Genomic DNA, 15,109 nt, shown 5'->3' with positions numbered 1-15,109 from the left:
GGGAAAAAAGTATCTGGCGCTTAAAGGAAAAGTAGGGCGCCGGAAACAAATAAGACAGGACAGGAAAGGTGAACAGGCTTCTTTGAAAATATTAGGACACGAGAACGTCTGATGAAGCTGAATGTTGGACGATTCAGGGAAGACCAAATAAAGTATTATTTGTTTGAAGATCACAGGGCAGTTCAAAACATAAATGATCAACATGAGGACACAAATTACTGTACATTAAGGTTATCAGATTTTTTTCAATGAATCCGGGGACACTTTTCAACTTCAGTAGGAATGATAGGATTTTGTGTGGGGACTGATTTGTAAATCCAAGGACAGTCCCCAGGAAACGGGACATCTGGTAACCTTGCTGTACATACCACCCCCACCAACAAGCTAATAGCCTCCTTCCCAGACAAAGCACATCTTCATGCAATGCACAGCTAATCCTCAGAATTCTCTCCCACAATATGTGGTGGCTATCAGCTCGAATGGCTTTCTAAGTAAGTTAGACAAATTCATGGAGAGAACAATGGCTGTATTTTACTTCCAAGATGAGAGGCAGCATGGGTGTAGCCATGGGGGACAGGGAGGGGCAGTTGCTTCCCCAAATCAATAAATGTCAATAAAAATACATAGCTAACTGAGGTTCTCCCCCCCAAAAAAGGCCTACACCTCACTAACAAAAATCCTGGCTACACCCATAAGAGGCAGTATAATTGATGTGATTCATAAGTTGGGGTGCTGAGCTCATGTCTTGACTTGCATGTTAACTGGATCTTTTCCCCTTACATGGCCTCCATAGTTATAACTTCTACATCACAAACATAAATTCAACAGGTTAATTTTTGCTCTTTCCTTGTTTTTCCGTGTGAGATGGAATAACTCCAGCTCTGGAAGCAGCTGTTCTACATCTATAGAAGAAAATATGGGGGAGATGAGCATAGCAGTCTGGGGGATTTGGGCTAAGGTTAACTTGAGTCATGGTCATCCCAAAACTGCTGTCAGTTACAAGAAAAAAGGCCACATAAAATGGGGGATTCTTAGTAAAGGAGAACATATGTGACTATTTTTGCACTATCACAGCAGCCCCAGAACTTATAAATTAGAGAACACTGCTTTTAGTCAGATTTGTCTCCTTTTAAGAACTACCAAGGAACATCCATGCAGGAGAAAAAGTTGCACAAGGAGCAAGCCTCAGTGGACACAGTTGTAATTACTTCCATGTAAAAGTAGGATTGCACTGTTTTAATATTGTGTTTTAGTGCTGTAAACCTGCCTTGGGATCTTAGGATGAAGAGCATGTAATTTAGAATAATAACAGCCCTCCAGGGGAATGCAGCTATGTTATATTATGTTTTCTTTATTTCAGATACAGGCTGTGGTTGTTAAACGCCTTACAACTTTATAATAATGGCTTTGTAACTGTGACTTGCTCACTTTTGATTGGTGAAATTGTTTTACGAGACCAAGACAGACGAACGCCAACCAACCATGATGCAACATAGACACTACTGAAACAACTACAACTACATCATAGGATATGCATATATTTCAAGCACACTCATTTTTCTAAGTGCATTTAATTGAACCGAAATCTCGCACAATCATGCTTAAAACGGTACAGATGCCGAAAGAGACCGGGGGGGGGGGTGAGCCAAAACAAACCCTAGACCTAAAATCGCAGCAAAAATGCCAGTCTGGTTTAAATGGCCCCCTCCATCAACCCCGTAAACCTTCTCTCCACCCCGACCCACCAATCTAGCGCTCTACAGGATACAGACGCGAGTTCAACTGAACATAAAGACTCCGTTCATTTATTTACATGGGAACCGCATTACAGTTGTCAATCATTTCTGGCCGTGCGGGGAGAGAACTGAAATACCAAAGGAAGCCGGGGGGGCGAGCGAACGCGTTACTAATGGCGTCGCGTCGCTCTATCCTCTCTCATCTCTGTGGTGAAAGCCCTATGCTTGGCGCTGGGATAACGAGAGTGGGAGGTTTAGTTCCATTTTCGAATCCCTTCCTACCTCTATGATTTATCCCGGAAGTGCCCCGCGGGGCTTATGTGTGGATTCTCTCGCCCCCCCCCGGAAGCGAAAGGGTCCGCTTTTGCTCTGGGCTCGGGCTGTCGCTGTGTGTTGTTTACAGCCGACCTACTGTCGCCAAAGGGCTCCCGGGAGAAGCGAAGCCTCAGGCACCGAAGCACCATGGGCAGGAAGGTGACTGTGGCCACCTGTGCCTTGAATCAATGGGCGCTGGATTTTGATGGCAACCTGGAAAGGATATTAAGAAGTAAGGCAAAGCAAAGAACGCTGGTGTTTCTTGGGTGGGTGGGGGGGCGTGTGCGCGCGCGTGTATATGCATGCATATATATGCATGCAGTGATTCTTCAACTTCATTGGACTGGTCATGTGCGGATGCCTGATTATCGTCTTCCAAAGCAACTCTATTCCAAACTTAAAAATGGAAAGCGTAATGCTGGTGGTCAACAAAAGAGGTTCAAAGACTGTCTCAAGGCAAATTTTAAACAATGTAGTATAAACACCAACAATTGGGAAACACGAGCCTGCGAGTGCTCCAATTGGAGAACAGCCTTTACCAAAGATGTAACTCTGGAATGAATACCTTCCAACTCTGCAGTGAATACCTAACTCTATGAAAGGCCGGCTCTTCTCTTTACTCTGTGGTTGTGGTGGAGTTAGCTTGCCCTGTGCCCCACAGCAGCACAACAATAAATTATGCAACTGGTAATAAATTATAATATATTATGCAATGAGATGAAATAACAAATGCAATGAAATAATAAATTATGCAATGAGATGTTTCAGACACAGGTGCTCTTGTTCAGGGTGCCATGCAGATTTCCCCCTTCCAGGATTCTGTTTCTTTTCTCTTTTTTCAATTATATTTTATTAAGTTTCAACATTTTTAGTATATACAATCAAAACACATTTTCATCTTTTCTCCCACCCCGTTTTCCATGGAGTTGTTGTTTCTCCCCTTCTTCTGCACCCTATATTCTATCTGTTAAATCATAATCACAATATTATAATGAATTACTTCTGTTGTTCATAACTCAAATCCTGCTCAAGACTTACCAGGCTTCTTTGTTGCACCTCTTACAGTGGCTCTGTAAGGCATGAAGCTGGTATGAGTCTCCAATAGCTGAGATTAAGATCCGTGATTCAATTTCCTGTCTCTTTAAATGCCAGAGAAATGGGATACCTAGTGATGATTCTTCATCATGTTGTCGGATTGGGCCCTGCATATTTGATTGGCTCAGCTGGATTTTTTTTTAATTGAAACACTGCTGTTTTTTGTTTGCAAACTCCAGTTATGGCAGAATTGGTTAGCGTTTGTTCCCCCCCCCCCAAGGTGGAGGGTGACTGACATCAGGTGGACCACAGAGGCAGGACTACTGTGATCTCCAGCTGGCTAGCCCAGCACAGGCTGGTTCAAGTGGCAATTCTAAGCAGTTCTGTTTTTGTAGAAAAAGAGATGCCGGAATTCACCATGGACGCCTCCCTTGTTCTCTTATAACAGCAATGGAACCCCCTGAGAGGTTCTGGAACTGAGTTCCAGCGAGTTCCGGCTGAAAAAAGCCCTGGTTCTAAGGATAATGTTGCTGGAAAGCAACAGCAGGAAAAGGCTGTTGTGGTCAAGTTCTGTTTGTAGGCTTCTTGCAGGCATTTGGTTGGTGACTGGGGAACAGGATGCTGGACTAGCTAATCCTTCGGTCTGATACAGAAGAACATTTCTTATAATTTGTAAAGCTTGTATGTTCTGTAAGCTGTAAGAGAGCTCCGTGCATAGTTATTGCTCTGTGATAGCCATTTCATGCACCTGTGTTCTCCACTGATTGCAGTTAAAACTGTTCTGTGAATCTGAGTTGTACATAGGGCAGTAAGTACCCCATTGGAAAAAGAAAATATTCTGTACCAAGAAAAACTGATGCTGATGACAATTTGCATGTAGCACGTCCTCTCAGTTATTGAATCCTTGATAGTCTCTGGTTTTTGAGATTTCAAAATGGAGTGCTCACGTATAGAGTGCTCCCATAAGGGCTGGGAATTTGCTTTAAAAAAACCGAGATTCTGAGGCGGCTGCATTGAGGCATCACATGCTGCCATTTTTTGTGCTCTATTGAGTCGTATCATTCATGTTGCTATACTTGAAGATGTAGGATTCTTCCCTTCCATGAGATTGCCAAAGATTAATAATTATAATTTGATATTCTAGGTATTGAAATTGCTAAACAGAAGGGAGCAAGATACCGGCTTGGGCCAGAACTTGAAATTTGGTGAGAATTGCTTAACCATTTCATATATTTTATTACCCTGCTGAAAAGATATGTAGTCCTTTTGCAGGGAAAAAGAGAAATATGATTTTCCTAATCCTCCATAACCTTGGGGAGTAAAGATATCAAGTATGTTAGAAATATGTCAAAGTAAATGTAACTGAAATGTTTCTGTACATAGCTATAGCTATTGTAATCATACTTAAGTAAAATATTATTTTGCATTGCTTCTGAAAACTGTTCAGATACAGTGCTGTGCAAAATTAGCAGGGTGGCATCCAGAGCAGTCGACTAGTCACCAGAATCACACTCCACCCTCTTGTTCCTGTCTTTAGATGGAAGAAGGGAAAGCCAGTTTTCATCTGCTCACCTCTTCAGACAGGTGATCAGCACTTTTAAAGGTGACAGTGTTAACACACACTGCCATGCTTACTGGTTTTTTACTTGGGGTATGTAATGTTTGAAACATTTATCCTTAAAAGATTAATTGTCCTCAACACTTCTCTTCTACCTTCTGAAATAATGTGCAAACTTGTTTCTGTCCATTTGTGGAGCAAAGTGGGGGTTGTAGTTGGAGGGGAAAGAGAGCCATCTCATTCATGCCAATAGCATAACCAGTAGCAGATTTGATCGTGGACAGCAGAAGGATGGAATAGAGATTTTAATACAAAAGGAAATAATTCTGTATCCTGCATACTTATTTCTTTAATGTCAATTACCACTGGAGTAATATAAATGTAGTTAATAATACACTCTTGGTTCAAGTGGTTGCTTCACATTAATTGGTAGAATTAATGTACAATTGTCTATAATGAAGGGGTTCTGCTTTAGGTAATTTCTCTTGCGAAAGCTCATCATTTCCTTCTTGGTATGAAAATATGTGTTTGTTGATATGATTCTTGTTTTCATGCAGTGGATATGGCTGCTCTGATCATTACTATGAGTCTGATACACTTCTACATTCATTTCAAGTTCTGGCCAAACTTTTGGAATCTCCTGTTACTCAAGACATAATCTGTGATGTTGGAATGTAAGTTACCTTGTAATTACAATGTATGTACATTAGCTTGAGATCCATGGTTTGATTATTTATTGGCTTTATACCCCATCTTTCCTCCGAAGGAGCCCAGGGTAGCAAACACATCCACATTTGTTTTTAAAAAAGGATTCTAAAACAGGAAAAACATTCTAACAACAGTTTCAGTTAAAAATACCTAAAAACGGTTACAATATGCTAGTACTAACCCTTTGAATTGGGCCTGGTAGCTCACTGGCAGCCAGTGGAGTGTTTTCAGGATCGGTGACCGATGTTCCCATTGGGCTGCCTCAATTACCAAACTAGCAGCCACATTTTGTACTAGTTGCAGCCTCTGCACCATCTTCAAATGCAGCCCCCATTACAGTAGTCCAAGCAGAACACTAGAACGTGGACAACTGAGCTCAGGCTGCCCTGGTCCAGGAATGACTGTAGCTAGTGACCCAGCCAAAGCTGAGCATATGCTCTGCTCATCACAAATATGTACTCTATGCGTAGCATTCCTAGCCACATGCATGTCCTGTTTTGCTATGCAGCACAACCTCTCAATTATTTTCTGTGACCTCATTTCCTCCATGCTATTCTGTGAACAGAAAAAGAAGTAATAATATATTGGGAGCAGAACTTCTTCATAACTGGTCTGGAGTTAGGGGTGAGCAGTAAAATGACCAGGTTTGCTGAAAATACCAGATTCCTTAGGGTGGTAGAATAAAAAGGGGTTGCGTGGAGCTGTACAAAGATCTCTCCAAATTCTGTGAATGGGTGTTAAAATGTCAAATGTGGTTCATTGTAAGCAAAGGATGCACGTGGGGGCTAAAGAACAACAACCCTCAATTGTTCTGACTTCGCACATGCCCTAACGGGTTGGTAACATTGCAGAAGCAAAATATTGGGGTTGTGGTAGATAGCTCAGTGAAAATGTTGACCTGGTTTGCTGCCCCTGTGGAGGGTGGGGAAACAAACAAATTATGTGGTAGGCATCACTAGCAAAGGGATTGGGACTGAAACCAGCAACTTGATTATGCTTTTATATGAAAGTATGATATTGTGGCCAATTTTATCCCAGTGAGTGATGAAATCATTGCCTTGAAAGTGTATGGGTCTTGTAAAGAAGGAAGCTAAGGACAATTTTGACTTGTTATTATTAACTCTTAACAATGTAGCAGTACATGATGCTATTTTCATTTCATTCATACTTTTGCAAGCACATGGAGGGGGCAGCCCTTGCACGACTAGTCTTGATTAAAAGCGGGGAGTCCTGGCAATATACTTCATCTTCTTTAACTTGGTTCTGTTCTTCACTGGATGTGGCTTCTCATATCTCTTTAGACTTTTTATTTTTCAGGACCTTGTTTCCACATTCCACTCTCTTTTTGCAGCTGTTTCCTTCAAAGTACACACTGTTCTTATCTCCTGGTCTTCCTGTTCCGGCTGGTTTTTTGACAACTCCATCAGTTTTTGGTAGTACTAGACTTCTAACCCCTTTAGCCTTGTTAAAGGGAACAAAAATACATGTTCACCCATCTGTGCCGTATTTCATTCCATTATTTTATATGTTTGTTTCATAACAATATGACCTTCATTTGAAGTACTGGGTTGTATTCAATGTAGTGCTGAGGGTATGGTTCTGTCAATGCAAGGATTTTCCTTTTGTGGCTGAACCTTCTCTCCTCCTGTCGCACACCATCTAAATCTGTTCCAGGGGTTCCCCCAACCCTTCAGAATGGATTTAGGGATGGAGAGGGGGAATGAGGGGCAATTCCCACCATGTTGGCAGGAATCCTTGTGCTGGCTTCCCCTAGTGCAGTTAGTTAAATATGGCCGATTGTGTACACTTCTGGTCAGTATACTTCAGCAGAGATGTTGTAGAGCTGGAAACGGTACAGAACAAGATAGCCAAAATGATGAAGGGGCTGGAGTAACCCCCTTATGAGAAAAGGTGAAGCCATTTGGGTTTTTTGGGTTTTTTAAAAGGTTTTTTTTTTAAAAAAAAGGTAAAGTGATTAACAGAGATTCCTCTTCTCCAGTACTGAGCACATTTGTACAAGCTCAGTCATATATAAATGAAGTGGGATCTGCAGAAGGCTAGAATCTAGTTTTGCCTTGCCTAGATGATGGGCATGCAATGGGGACGCCTGCAGCACTGAATTGGCTGTTTCTGGCAAGGTGGGGTTATAATAGGAAGAGTGACAACAGTGAGAAATATTTCAGGTGTGTGCTAGAACTGAGACGTTTTGAGTGCATCAGAGTCTAGGTGTGTGAAAGATATTCAAAATTCCATTATTTTGTTCAGGTCCTCTCATATACATATATATGTGAATGTCATCTCTTGATTACACTGATTTTTATTATTTCTGCAGGCCTGTTATGCACCGAAATGTTCGCTACAATTGCAGAGTGATCTTCTTAAACAAGTACGTGACTGTTTTCCAAAGTACTCTTCCTCTCTTTTTCAGAATGTGCCTCTCTGGGATACTCGGTGTGCTTGTGTTTAGGTGTAGATTTAATCCCCATTTTTAAAGTGGAAAAACAAATGCTTAGGCCTAAGTATATGTTTGATTGTTCTCTGTTGAAATAAGCAGATTTCAAAATACCTTAACAGGGTTGGGCTGGGTTGCAGTAAAAGAACATTTCTCAAGGGCCTTGTTTTCATTTTGTTGCGCTGCATGTCCTCATGGTAGCTTTATTTGTTTTATTCAAGGAAAATACTTCTGATACGACCAAAGATGGCACTGGCAAATACAGGAAACTACCGGGAGATGCGATGGTTCACTCCTTGGAGTAGATCACGGCAAGTTCCTATACTTCATTGTGATAGGCATTCTAGAGAATTGGGTTGCTCCTTGACGTATATCATGCCAAACCTCTGTTAGAAGATCTTTCAGGAGGCTTTGTTGTGTGGCTTGTCTTAAACATCTTTTTTTAAAATCATTGCCAGAATTGCACCCATGCTGACATTGCATTCTGGTATAATACTTTGCCATGAGAACCATGTGGCATGCTAGCCATGCATGGCAGTCCGCCAAGGCTGTGTTTGTCCTTTGCATGGGACTGCAAAGCCAGGAGGGTTGTCCTCTCAGGCTGTAAAGCTGCCCTTGGGGCTGCCCCTGAAACTGACCTAGAAACTCCAGCGGGTGCAGAATGCTGCAGCGAAACTCCATATGGGGTCCCCGCTGCAGTATCACATTCACCCAGTGCTATACCAGCTGCACTGACTCCCAGTGGAGTACAGGATCAAGTTTAAGGTGCTGGTTTTAACCTTTAAAGCCCTATACGGCCTAGGACCCTCATTCCTACGGGACCGCCTCTTCTGGTATGCCCCATTGTTGTTGTTGTTGTTTAGTCGTTTAGTCGTGTCCGACTCTTCGTGACCCCATGGACCAGAGAACGCCAGGCACCTCTGTCCTCCACTGCCTCCCGCAGTTTGGTCAAACTCAAGCCCAAAGGAGGCCCGCAACCGGCTCACAGGTCCTTGTATGATCAGTGGAAACAGTTGGTCCTGGCAAGTATTAGCCACTCTCAATTCCACCCTGATATTTGCCATCTGCCCAGATTTTAACTTGTCTGAATTAATTTTAAGATGGATTTTAATTAATTGATGTCTGTTTTTATATTTATTGTGTTGTTTTTATGATGTTAGCCGCTCTGAGCTCAGCCTCGGCCGGGGAGGGCGGGATACAAATAAAAATGTATTATTAATATAATATAATTATTATTAAAGTTGCATTTGACTTTTAAAATTATTATTATTTGTTGAATTTGCATACCACCCTATACCCATAGATCTCAGGCTTGGTAGGTTGCAAGTTGTGCAGGCCTCGTTTATGAAAAGCTTCTGCTTTAACTTGATATTTTTTTTTTAAACCCCTCTTTGTCACACGAGTTTTAGCTGAAGAGGTTTGGCAGTGTGTTAAAATTTAATATATGGAAAAGTGTGTTTAAGTGCTTATTTGTCGCATAATTTCCCCTCCATACCTCTCCTTTAGGCATGTGGAAGAGTATTTTCCTCCCAGGATGATACAAGAGATAACAGTTCAGGTACAATGCTTTGATACATATGGGGGATAGCAGTATAATAATAATAAAATCCACCACCTTTGACTGTCGACCATGGCTGGATCTAGTCACGTCAAAAAAGTGATTCAGTTAAACGCATTGTAAACTTCTGGTAAAGTTCTGGTGAAGAAAAATGGGACTCCACAGCGCCATCCGGTGTTATAATGCATATAAAGTGCCATCAAATGTTGCCGAGTCCCAAGGTTTAGATACTAGCGGTTTGATGTTACAGGTGCTAACTGGTGATTTTTGTTCTCCTTTCCATGTTCTTATATTTGGAATATAAACAAATTCAAAAACTAAAGTTGATTGAAAACTCATGTATTATTATTGTTAATGGGACATGCATAGCCTTGCACTTCGAATTTTCCTGATTAAATGTTACCTCAGTATTTATACACTGTATTCTCTTGCCAAAAAGGCAGTTTCCTCAGTGTACAAATTTAAAATTAAGGATCATCTAAAACAAGCCATAGGACCTTTTGGGGACCATGGGCACGTTTGCAAATCAGGTGAATTGTTGTGGGTGCCACACCATATCCTATTCTGGCTAGATTCTGCAGGAAGAGGGGACCCTGAGGGTAACAGCGAAGGCCTCTGTGGTTGTCTTGTTGGCAACTCTCATTTAATTCCATTAGCCTTAAAACAACGGTTATGTTAGCATAGCCCTTAACCATCGGTATTGCTCATCCGGATTCACTTCCAAACCAGGGTTTGAAGCAAGTTTAAATTATCTGATTTAAAATAAAACCTTGCTTAACATTAAAAGTTAACACTGGACTGGAGAGAAGGGCAGGAAGCCCAGCGAGGAGGAATTGTGAAACCCCATAGCCTACTTGTGATACCCTTTACCTTCGTTAAAGGATCAGAAACATGCCTTTCAGAAGCACCGTTTCCAGAGCTTAATTTCCTGACATGTTTTGTAGCTGAGAGCTACTGTGCCCAATATTACATCTTGTGACTTGGATTATAATTGGCCATCCCTGTGTTATAGTACAGTATGTTCCAACTAAAAAAATACAAATGATGTAAACACTAGTTTCATAACCTTTTTGAGAGGTGTTTTTATTAGGGTGTTGTGAGTCAAATTGCATACGATAAATGCCTTTAACACAGCTTTAGATGGATAATTTTGTATGTTGGTCAATCACTGGATCGTGGATTATTTTTTCCTATTCCAATGGCCCATCCTCACTCCTTGCTTGTCTTAGGAAAGTGTCCCATTTGGTGATGCAGTTCTGGCAACTTTAGATACCTGCATAGGAAGTGAAATCTGTGAAGAACTGTGGACACCAGTCAGGTAAGAGAGGTGAATTAAGGTTTGGAGAGGATTCCCAAAGCTGCTAAAATAAATAAAATCCAAATCAATTTTGCAGTTAACATTGAAGACCCCCTTCACCCTCTCTCTCTCTATGTGGAACATTCTAGAGAACAAGTCAGGTTAATCAATAAGATGGCAATATGGAGAACCTAAGCTTTCATTGTAGATATTTCTGTATCCACAAATGTCCTTAAATTGTTTATTGCTTGTTTTATACACTGAATACAGTGGTACCTCGGTTTTTGAACTTAATCTGTTCCAGAAGCCCGTTCTTAAACCGAAACCATTCTTAAACCGAGGCGCACTTTCCCTAATGAGGCCTCCCACCGCCAGTGCCCTTCCATCGTTCAGATTCCATTCTTAGACTGAGGTAAAGTTCGCAAACTGGGACACTACCTCTGGTTTTGCGGAGTTCGTAAACCGAATGGTTTTGCGGAGTTCGTAAACAGGGCTGTTCTTAAACCGAGGTACCACTGTATTTAGTAATTTCGTGTGGGGGTGGGGGCGGTTGAGCTTTTCTAATTTGAGGAAATAAATGTTCATATCCAAAGTCACTGATCATAAATACCAAACTTAAACCATAATAATAGAAAAAATGATGGTAGCAACGATAACTCTGTATGCATAAAAAGATATCTGATAACAAGCATCAGTAAATCATTAAATCAGAGGGTATCTATGATTCATGTAGCTTGAGGTGCTCATAGACTATGCCCATGTTTTTACCAGAGCTTCAGTTTACATTTCATATTTGCACAATAGTTTTTCTTAATTACTTTATAAGGTAAGCATGGGCTTGGCATTCGTAAATTGACTTTTCTAAAGTCAATATATGGAGCTGAGTCATCCATAAACATTGATTCAGTGTAAAGCAGGCATAGGCAAACTCCTGCCCCTCCAGATGTTTAGGACTACAATTCCCATCATCCCTGACCACTGGTCCTGTTAGCTAGGGGTGATGGGAATTGTAGTTCCAAACATCTGGAGGGCCGGAGTTTGCCTAAACCTGGTGTAAAGCTACAAGGCATGTGGGACGTTGCACACCGGCTGCAGCACTCTGGATTGGTGGCACTATCTCATACATTGGACTCGACAAGAGGCACTCTTACCAAAGAGTGGGCAACACTCACATAGATGAGGGTTTCCAAATGACGACTTCATCCGCCTTGCTGCGTACTCTACTCATGCAGTAAAGCTGTAAGTGGCATTTTCTGTATGGGTATATAAGTTGTATCTGAACATCTGTTCCCTAGAAGAGCACTTTGGCGGCAGCGAAACTGCATTTTCCATGCAGTCAAACAGCAAGCTGTTGCTGCGCTAAATTTTGATCCAGTAGCATAATGCAAATTTTGGATGACACACAGCTGCAAGCTTTTCACTTAATTTGTGGTTCCTCAATTTCATAGTCCTCACATTGAAATGGGAATTGATGGAGTGGAGATCTTCACAAATTCTTCAGCGAGTCACCATGTATTGCGAAAAGCTAATACCCGAGTGGAATTGGTAAATTTTGCAACATCTAAGGTAGGTCAAATATCCCCACATTTTACCTGATTTTTTATTAAACGGTGTGTGTGACATTGATATCTAATCAATATACAGTGGTGCCCCGCAAGACGAACGCCTCGCAAGACGAAAAACCCGCTAGACGAAAGGGTTTTCCGTTTTGGAGGCGCTTCGTAAAACGAATTCCCCTATGGGGTTGCTTCGCAAGACGAAAAAAATCTTGCGTCCCCCCGCGGGTTTCTTTCGCTTTTTTTGCCCTTTTCATTGGCCGCTAAGCCGCTTATCAGCTGTTCCGCTGATAAGCCGCTTAACAGCTGATCGCTGGAAGCCTCTTGACAGCTGTAGCGCTAATCTGCTAAGCTGTCAATGGGCTTGCTTCGCTAGACGAAAAAACCGCTAGACGAAGAGAATCGCGGAACGGATTCTTTTCGTCTTGCGAGGCACCACTGTAATTCAAGGTGGCAAATGTAGTGTTGCCAAAAGTCTCTGTTCCCAGAGTCAGACTTCCTTGGGGCCAGCAAGGCTGCTTCATCATCTGTCTTCAGATCATAATCTGTAAAGCGTAGACATGTTGAATTATCCTTTATAACCTGGGACTTGATTTTAGTGCTTGTGAAAAGAAAGAAACCCTGGCCATGGTAGTTACCTTTAAGCCAGCGATGGCCAAACTTGGCCCTCCAGCTGTTTTGGGACTACAGCTCCCATCATCCCTAGGACCAGTGGTCAGGGATGATGGGAATTGTAGTCCCAATACAGCTAGAGGGCCAAGTTTGGCCATCACTGCTTTAAGCAGATGATCAGTTTTTGGAACCCTGACAAGGAAACACAGGATAAATTTCCACAAAAAAACTGATTACTTAATATCTTCCTTCAGTATGGATTCTCTTTTAAACTGAGATACTCTGCAGTGGCCAGAAGTTATTTTTCTGATCGCAGCAATTTGGCAAAGTTTCCCTCTTGATCATGGAAATGAGCTATGGTTCTTTGAAAAGTATCTGTATTTGATGTCTGGCTCCCCAACTTCTTTACATAATTCTGTAACCAGGAGCAGATTGTGTGGGAAGAAGTAAGTGGCTGAGTTGTGTGGGTGAAAGCAAAATACTAGGCCTTTTCGCTTTCATATTTGCAGAGCTGGTATTGTGAAAGAACTTCCCACTGCTTGTTAACTTGGGTTGGCACGGGCGGCCCCAGTTGTTTGTAAGGACTTGTTGAGAACTGCCTTGCCTTTACGCTGATGCTCCTATTAAACATATTGGAGCTAGACTACTAGACAAGGCAGAACTACCCTTAAAGACAGTCTGGAGATGTTAGTGTAGAATGCAGCCACCAGAGTACTGACAGGCACTTCTGTGCAATTTCATAGAACATCTACTTTGTGCAATATGCGCTGGCTGCCTCTGTGTTACCAGACCCAGTTCAGGGTGTTAACTCTTAATGCATAGAGCTTTGAATGACTCCAGGCCTAGGTATTTGACAGAGCACTTCTCCCCATATCAGCCAGCTCAAGCTCCGAGATATGGGACAGGGACTCCTGCTTGTGGTCACACCAGTACATTTAGCTTGCTGTGCAGGGATCTTAGAGTAGGTCGTTCTTTGTAGTAGTGCGCCAGCTGCAGAGCTCCCTGCCCTGGAGGCATAGGTGGCCACAACACTGATAGAGATTGTAAAACTTGGTGAAGACTTGCTTGTCTTCTCTAGCTTCTGGAGTTGTGGTTAGATTGTTTTGAGCATGCCTTGAGTCTGCCTGGTATTATACCACTGGTGTGTGTGTGGGGGAGGGCTTTGTTATTGATCAGGCATAGGCAAACTCTGGCCCTCCAGATGTTTGGGACTACAATTCCCATCATCCCTAGCTAACAGGACCAGTGGTCATGGATGATGGGAATTGTAGTCCCAAACATCTGGAGGGCCTGAGTTTGCCTATGCCTGTTATTGATGCTTTAATGTTGATGTTTTAATAGTGTTCTCTGAATTTTTAAGAATATGGCTTTGTTTGCTGTTATGGAAATTACTTTGAGGGCACTTGTTGATGAAGCATTCTTCATCAAAACGTGGCTTCCCATAAGTTGCTCACAGCAGCTCTCTAAAAGTAGAATGGAAAGCATTTTTTTGCTATGTTATTTAAAAGGTTAATGTTATTGTGGCAGTTAGTGACATATAGGCTGAATTGTCTTTTTAATAATATGTGTGTGCATGCTTTTTTTTAGAATGGTGGGATATATGTCATGGCTAACCAGAAAGGCTGTGATGGAGATCGTCTGTATTATGATGGCTGTGCTATGATCTCTATGAATGGAGACACTGTTGCTCAAGGACTTCAGTTTTCTCTGGATGATGTGGTAATGCATTGATTTATTCATTAAATTTTAAAGTGCTAATGTATCATACAAATATCTCACAGTGGTTTTCATCAATATAAAACAAAACAAAACAATAAAACCATAAAGAAACAAGTTAATAACAAACTTCAGTTGTGGAAGATGTACTGTACTCTGAATTGCCTGCATAGGCCTGGTGGACTGCAAAAGTTTTCAGTAGATGTTTAAATGCTGGCACAGAAGGTGCCCACTTCTAGGAATTGTGCTTGAGAGTGCTGCAAAATATTCTTAAAAGGACACTCCTGTGTGTTAGTGTGAGTGCATAATGGGAGCTTTATTTACTACATAGTATGTTAGAAATTATTATGCCTTTAGTATGAATGAGAAAACACATCAGAATAGGTTCTGTAAACTCAGTACCTTATTACCGGTTGATATCACTGTCGTTTTTTAGGAAGTGTTGACTGCCACACTGGACTTGGAAGATGTCAGAAGTTACAGGGCGGAAATATCCTCTCGAAACATAGCAGTAAGAATTTCTTATATGTGATTCCCCTCCCCACAAGGTGTTTGTTAGGTTAGAA

At 41.7% G+C, this 15,109-nt stretch overlaps 1 protein-coding gene across 1 annotated transcript in view; it reads left to right on the top strand.

Moving 5' to 3' along the window:
* The first annotated feature begins 1,989 nt into the window (after positions 1-1,989).
* The window catches only part of NADSYN1 (NAD synthetase 1), a 30,727-nt gene continuing 17,607 nt past the window's right edge, over positions 1,990-15,109 (top strand). The window contains exons 1-10 of the mRNA XM_081926379.1: positions 1,990-2,283; positions 4,231-4,291; positions 5,202-5,318; positions 7,685-7,738; positions 8,026-8,115; positions 9,311-9,362; positions 10,592-10,680; positions 12,108-12,225; positions 14,415-14,546; positions 14,980-15,054. Coding sequence (XP_081782505.1) covers positions 2,055-2,283; positions 4,231-4,291; positions 5,202-5,318; positions 7,685-7,738; positions 8,026-8,115; positions 9,311-9,362; positions 10,592-10,680; positions 12,108-12,225; positions 14,415-14,546; positions 14,980-15,054 — 1,017 coding nt within the window. The 5' untranslated portion in view covers positions 1,990-2,054. The remainder of the gene's footprint in view (positions 2,284-4,230; positions 4,292-5,201; positions 5,319-7,684; positions 7,739-8,025; positions 8,116-9,310; positions 9,363-10,591; positions 10,681-12,107; positions 12,226-14,414; positions 14,547-14,979; positions 15,055-15,109) is intronic.

The sequence above is a fragment of the Podarcis melisellensis genome (genome assembly GCF_964234715.1).
Source record: "Podarcis melisellensis genome assembly, chromosome: 1".
NCBI classification, from domain to species: domain Eukaryota; kingdom Metazoa; phylum Chordata; class Lepidosauria; order Squamata; family Lacertidae; genus Podarcis; species Podarcis melisellensis.
The sequence above is the reverse complement of the archived record's forward strand: the minus strand, read 5'-3'. Positions and strand labels throughout refer to the sequence as shown.